This window comes from Vigna unguiculata, chromosome 2 (genome assembly GCF_037176805.1).
Source record: "Vigna unguiculata cultivar grain cowpea cultivar isolate G323 ecotype 2 chromosome 2, ASM3717680v1, whole genome shotgun sequence".
Classification (NCBI taxonomy): domain Eukaryota; kingdom Viridiplantae; phylum Streptophyta; class Magnoliopsida; order Fabales; family Fabaceae; genus Vigna; species Vigna unguiculata.
The window spans coordinates 31,256,949-31,264,034 of record NC_140793.1 but is presented as its reverse complement, the minus strand read 5'-3'; the positions used below and the strand labels follow the sequence as shown (position 1 = coordinate 31,264,034).

The window sequence follows — 7,086 nt, the reverse complement described above, 5'->3', positions numbered from 1 at the left end:
GCGCTTTTAGTAATAATCCAGGGACGCTTTTATCCCTCATTCAATGCTTTACCAAACTCCCTATCCTCAACCTTTTCAATTTCATCCTTTGCCTTCTTCTTCCACCTCTCTTCTCCTCCCAACCTCATTTTACATCTCTCCTATCTCTCTTCTTCCTCAGGTATTCATTATTTAATATATCTTTCTTCCATTTCATTTTCTTTCCTCAATTTTTCAAAACAGCTAATGTTCAGGTGTTTGTTAAAGTCTATGTTCTTTTTCTTATATTAGGCTATGCTTTTTGTTTTGCTCTTAAACTTGTTAAACTGAAACAGACATGGAGTGCATGGAGGCAGCTTTGAAAAGCAATTTGAGGAAAGAAATGATGGTACAGCTCAGTCCAGAAACCTTCATGGAGGAGTTAAGTGTGCAGAACGGAACCACTTGCGACGACTTTTTCGTCGACGACCTCCTTGACTTCTCGCACGTGGAGGAAGAACCAGAACAGCAGCAGCAGAAGGAACAAGACTTGGTTTGTGTATCCCTTCAGAAAGAAAACCCATGCCAAGAGCCCTATGCTTTCAAACCCGATTATTCCTCTCTGCCCACCACCGAGCTTAGCGTTCTGGTATTTTTTTTCTTCTCCTCAATTTTATTTCTTACAGGGTCTGCTTGTTTTGTGTTGGTGGTTGACGAAAGTTGGAATTTTTACAGGCGGATGACGTGGCGGACTTCGAGTGGTTGTCTCATTTCGTCGAGGATTCCTTCTCGGAATTCTCTGCGGCGCTCCCCACCGTAACGGAGGGCAACCCGACCGCGACGGGCCATGCTGCGAAAGAGCCGAAGCCAGAACCGGAAAACCCGGTTTTCACCTTCAAAACCCCGGTTCAGACCAAGGCGAGAAGCAAGCGAAGCAGGAACGGTGTTCGTGTCTGGCCACTGGGTTCCCCTTCCTTCACCGAATCCTCCTCGAGCTCCACCACCACCACTTCATCATCTTCCTCCTCCTCCCCCTCCAGCCCCTTGCTAATTTACACCAACTTCTCTCGTAGCCTCGACCACGTTTGCTCCGAGCCCAAACCCAATAAACCGAAGAAAAAACACTCTTCCGACAGTGCGGGCACCCTGGCGCCGCGACGGTGTAGCCACTGCGGCGTGCAGAAAACCCCTCAGTGGCGAACTGGGCCGCTCGGCCCAAAAACACTCTGTAACGCATGCGGGGTGCGGTTCAAGTCGGGAAGGCTCTTACCCGAATATAGGCCCGCTTGCAGCCCAACATTCTCCAGCGAATTGCATTCAAACCACCATCGTAAAGTGCTCGAGATGCGGCAGAAGAAGGAGATGACGACTGGGATTGAAAATGGTTTTACCCCCGCTCCTGTTCCCAAATTTTGATTTAACTTTATTAATTTTAAAAAAGAAAAAAAAAAGAGAGAGAGAGAAAAAAGAACTAGGTAGAGAGAGATTAGAGAAGGTAGGGCAAAGTTTAGTGTAAATTTTTTTTCCTTGTATTGAGTGCTGTAGGTGTTAGGCTTTGTAACTGATTAGGTGACTTTGATATTGAAGTTTTAATTTACTTTTGATTTGATTTTAATTTACATTTGTATTCTGACCCGTACCATAATTAATGTAATGGGTGTGGGTATGGGGTGTTGGGTCAGTGGGTTGTTTGGAATGAAAATGTTTGAGGTTTGTTCGGGAATGGTGGTTGAGAGGCATGAAGATTGTGAAGGAAAAAGAAGGAAAGAACGCAGATAAGTGGTTAAACTGGTTTTAATGTGGTAAGGTGAACGTAGTTTGAAAAGCTAAAGCAGTGCAGAAAGAAAGATAGTGGCGAAATAGAACTATTAGATTTGAAGTTGATTTGGATTTTTATGGGACACTAGATTTTGGAGTGGCCTGTTCGTGGGGCACAACCATCTATTTATCACTCAAACTAGTTTTCTTCCCGTGCAATCACTGTACTTCTGAACTTCATTCATCCTTCAAACACGGACTCTATTCCATTCCTTAGCATTTTTCTGTTGTTAGAAAATGAGTCGTTGGGAATGAACAATGGAAAGCAAAACCAGATTTTGAAGTATCACCCGCCATGTCTGTGGACCTACAGAAACAATGAGAACAAGATGGCAAATTCGAATCTCAATAATGTAAAAATGTTCCACCAAACAATGACATCTGAGTTTTTTTTTTTTTCTTTTCTTTATCGAGTATAATTATGGAGGAGTAAGAAGGGAAAGTTACACACAGAAACACCTCCATCTGCCACTGATGCCACACACACGAACACGTTATCTTTGCTACCCAATATAGCATGCTAATCAACATCCACTCCTCTGTATATATGGAAAACAAACAAACTTTTTTTTGTGTATTAATCAAATTTATTTCCATCCTATAGTAGTCAATAATATCAATTTTTATAATTTGGTAAATGAGAATTGAGTATTTATGTTGCACCATCTCTTTATACCATTTTTTTAATTATTAAAATAATTTTTATTTTTCATTTATTTCATTTCATTTGAAAAATATTTCTTTAAAATGAAATTTTTAATTTTATCAAATTAAATCGTTTATAAGATTGATTATTTCGTTGTCTTTTAAAAAGGCTTAACTTAACTATCACTTATGAGTATTCAATACTGTCCATTATTAGGTTTATTAGGTAACTCTTTTTAAGGTTTGACTTATTTTATGTCTATTAAATTTACTCAAATTCTTGAGATATTTTTATTTTTAATCTTCTGCAAAAATAATTAAATGATACATACCGTGGTTATAACAAAAATTTAATTATATATAATAATTATTTAATATCATTTTTTTCTGTGATGTTTTTTATAAAGAAATCATAATTAATATTTGAGATAAAGAATAAACAATTATGGACTTCATTACATATGCACTGGTTACTTGCTGCAAAGAAGACTACAAATTCTAAATGTTAATATTTTTATGAAATTTAAATATTTTAATTTGTAGTTTAATTAAATTTAAAAAAAAATCAAAATTTTCAATCAAATAACATAGTATATTATAAAAAATATTTTAAATTCTATCTGTAACATACTCTTTCTTTTTCTTTTTAAATAAGTGTATATAGTTGCATTTGTTAGCATTGTAGTGGGTGCAACCTTGTGATAAAACACTATAACTCTACTAACCTATGACTATGATGGATTATGTATGAGGTTATTTCCATTCACTTCAGCTTATGATGTTACAGAAAGTCAATCACACGAGTAATGATAGCACTCCACAATCTGTGTGTAGCATTTCCGTCACAACTTTAACTGAATCATAGCATAAATAAAATGGTGATAATAAAATATTGTTTTCTTTCAATTTAGAGAAATATGTGTGAATAATATTATATCTATTTAAAGTCTGAAGTGAGTGGTAAAGAATTAATGATGAGATTGTGAGGAAAGAAAATAAAAGGTGTGGAAAAAAAGATGGAGGTTTGCACATTGTTTTCGAACTTACTCAAGCTTTCTTAATTAAGTTTAACTTTAGAGTCTCATAAGAGAATTTATTATTTGGAAGGGTATCTGTATTTGGTAGCCTTGGTTTTAGTAGGTAATCTTTCAAATTTTAGTAATCAATGCAACCAATAATCTGGTGCTCATCAAAAAGGTTATAAAAATGGAATAAAGTAAGAAGAGTGTGATTTTTTTTTAATTAATACAGTTAATATTTAACTAGTTAAATAGTAAATAGTATATGAAAAAATTATAGAACAAATTAGGATATAATTTATAATCTGCATTCGAAAAAAATTATAAAATTATTATATATTCTTTCATGATCATTGTTATTAATATCTACAGTATAAGAAAATATTAATACTAAACTAGATTAGAACAATTTGAAATACAATTTAAACTCCTTCTAAAAATTACAGCAAATTTTATTTTTTAAATCCTGAAACATGTCTACATGAACCACGTATCTTGTTGATCATTAAACATAATTAAATAATCAAATAATTACCCGGTAAAGATATATTCAAATAAATCAAATAACCCGATCTGACTTTTAAAATGTAATTAGATTATATTAACTTGTGCAAGTTTATGAATTGATTGTTAGTTATTTATTTACAATAATTATTGAAATTATATTTATTGATTGATTACATATTATTTCACGAGTATTTATTTTCTGCCGTTTTTATTTTATTTTCACACTTAAATTAATTATATGATGTAAACGCTCGTGTAGAAAATAAATACAACACTTCTTTATTTTATTTGATAATTCCATATATTTAATAGTATAAATCTGTTTTTAAAGTTATTTTTACGGTAGGTAATTACTTTATAACAACATTTATAAATTTATGTTATAAGCTATTTAAGTTGCAGACAAAGAAAATTATTTAAAAACCATTGTGCACTGTTATTATGTTTGTAAAATATAAAATAAATATTAAAAGTACTAGTTTTCTTAGTTTATTTTGTAGTATAATCAACGGATTTTTATTTTTTTTAACTTATCATGCTATAGTAACTAATTTGGAATACATGTTTTAGAAAGTTTATTCTGAAAATCTCAATTTGAAAAACTTCTTGGAAAAGTTTTACATGTGCGGTGAAAACTTTACTCAAAAATTTCATTTAACAAAACTTATTCTAAAATATATTTAATGTGTTTCATAAATCTTGTGGTTCTAGAAATCCTATATTTAAAAATCATGTTCTGAAAATTGTGCTCCAAAACTTCTGTTCTTGAAAGATATTCAGAAAAGATAATCCGATATACAAAGGTCAAAATGGTCATTTTAAAATTATGCGAGTGCAGTTAGAAAATATAGAGTTGCTTCATAACAAACTGTTTGTATCCTTATTGTTACTTCTAAAAACAACGGACCATTTCTTCTTGGACCATCATAATTTTTATCTGAATTCTAGTAAATTTTTTATATTTGAATGGTATGGAATGTAAAATAAAAATATATTTCAGATGGTATAATCTAAAATTTAAATATATTTAGATTGTATAATCTAAAATATATTTTTTATATTTTGAATTTTTTATTTTGAAATATAAATAATTATATTTTCAATTGTAAATTTTAAAATATAAAATAAAAGTTATATTTAAATTATATATTTCAAAATATAAATTTTTTATTTTATGTTGTATAATCCAAAATATAAAAAATTGTGAGTGCTGGAAGAAATAAATGTGGGTGTAGGAAGAAACTGCCCTAATGGGTGTATCTTCTATGTGTAGCTTGGCCCAAAGAAATTGAAATAGTTGGCAATGATTTTTTATTATTAAACTCAGATCTCTTTCTTAAAATTGAAAACAAAGATGCAATTTTCAAACTCTTATTGTATGGTGAAGTTAATTAAATTAGTTTCATAATCTAATGAGCATCAATTTAGTTTAGAACATAAACCTTAAGAACATAGAAGAAAACCCTTAAAATCTGAAACATAACTTTTGTTAATAATAGACCTTTGTTTTACTCTATTTTTTTAATATTTATTGTCAAACGAAATAACTTTTTGAATGTTCCTTTCCCCAGTTGGTCATGTGATTCTAATGTGTTATTGGTTTTTTTTTTTTTTTTGTTTTACATGAGTTTGAGCACATACGCGAAATTAAGTATTATATCTAGGAGAATTGATTGACTATAAAGTAATTCAGCTAAAAAATTGAGTTAATTTTTCTTTATAATTGTATCGAACATGACCCAATTAAATATACTTTAATTTCCTAAGGTTAGATGACAACTTTATATATTCAATTAAATAAAATTATTAAATAATAATAATAACATAACTGTAATTCCATTTATTCATTTATCCTATTAATTAAATATGCATTTTTAAATATTACTTATTCAATTATTAAAATAATAACATTTAGTCAATTCTTTTAATAAATATATTTTAAAATTATAAATTTTATTAAAAAAATAATAATAAAAAAAAACGTAAATCAATTGACCTAACTTAATCTAAACGGATAAAAAGTGAGTTGACACGCTATTAAAGAAAATATAAATAAGCCCAATCTAATTTTTTTAGTTAGTTGTCCAAAACTCAACCAGACTTATGTACATTCTTACATTTGTCATAAATTTTTATTAAATAATTTTTTATAGTTTTCTTTGAATATTTTTCTTTATTTTTTTTCAAAAAGTTAAATTTACAAAAATAAAAAATTGATATGATGCAAGAAGAAACAACATATAAAATTAGTTAGTAGGCCTCTCAAGCCATTATCCATTTTATGTTGGACAATTATTTCTTGCACCTTTCTTCCTGCACCCTATCAGTTTTCAAATTTATTTTCGGAAACACAAAAACAATTTTGGAAATCTTCTTCTGAAAAACAAATGTACTCCCCTTTTACGAAAAACACTTTCAGGAATGTTTTTGATGGGGTGAGAGAAAAATTAATGCGGTGCAGGAAGTAATTGACATGATGTTGTTGAATATGAACCCAACCCATAATCAAATAGTGCTATTTGGTGTCAAAATGACAATTTTGTATATCTGTGTCCTTAACACTTTATTTTTTTTTTAATTTGCTTGCGGAAAATGTTAATAGATTTAATTTGATAGATAGTTCATATTTAATTTTTAGATTTTCTAATATACTCTAATAAGAAAATAATAATAACATATTTGAAAGATAATTCAACTTGTCATGACGTCGACAAATACGATTTTAATAGTATTAAAATTGTTGGTTACACGGGTGATCACATAGTTAAAGCAACATATTATAATAATAGTAATAATAATAATAATAAAGACATAGTTTAAATATAATGAAGTAGATTTTATCAGTTGGGATTTAAGGGAAATTATCGTGTATTATATGGAACCGAGAGTATACTTAGTTAAGAGAATAAATACAATAATAACATCTCATTCTGTCTTAAAAGTTATTACATTAATAATTATAAATAATTAAATTAATATCTAAATTTTATCTTAGGACAAGTTCACCATATTTGTGATATTAATTGTTTTTGTGATGAAGTAATCCGTATCTCAGACTAAAAAACCTAGCTAGTTGTATGAATTTTATATAGAAGCATATTTCGCTCTTGATTTCTTAAATTGAGCAATGCTCAATTTA

General features: G+C 29.6%; 1 protein-coding gene across 1 annotated transcript; it reads left to right on the top strand.

Moving 5' to 3' along the window:
* LOC114172060 (GATA transcription factor 5-like) lies at positions 1-1,573 on the top strand. Its single transcript, XM_028056791.2, has 3 exons — positions 1-160; positions 315-607; positions 694-1,573. Exons 2-3 carry the CDS (start codon positions 317-319, stop codon positions 1,372-1,374), a joined length of 972 nt encoding a protein of 323 aa, XP_027912592.2. The 5' UTR covers positions 1-160; positions 315-316; the 3' UTR covers positions 1,375-1,573.
* Positions 1,574-7,086: the final 5,513 nt, after the last annotated feature.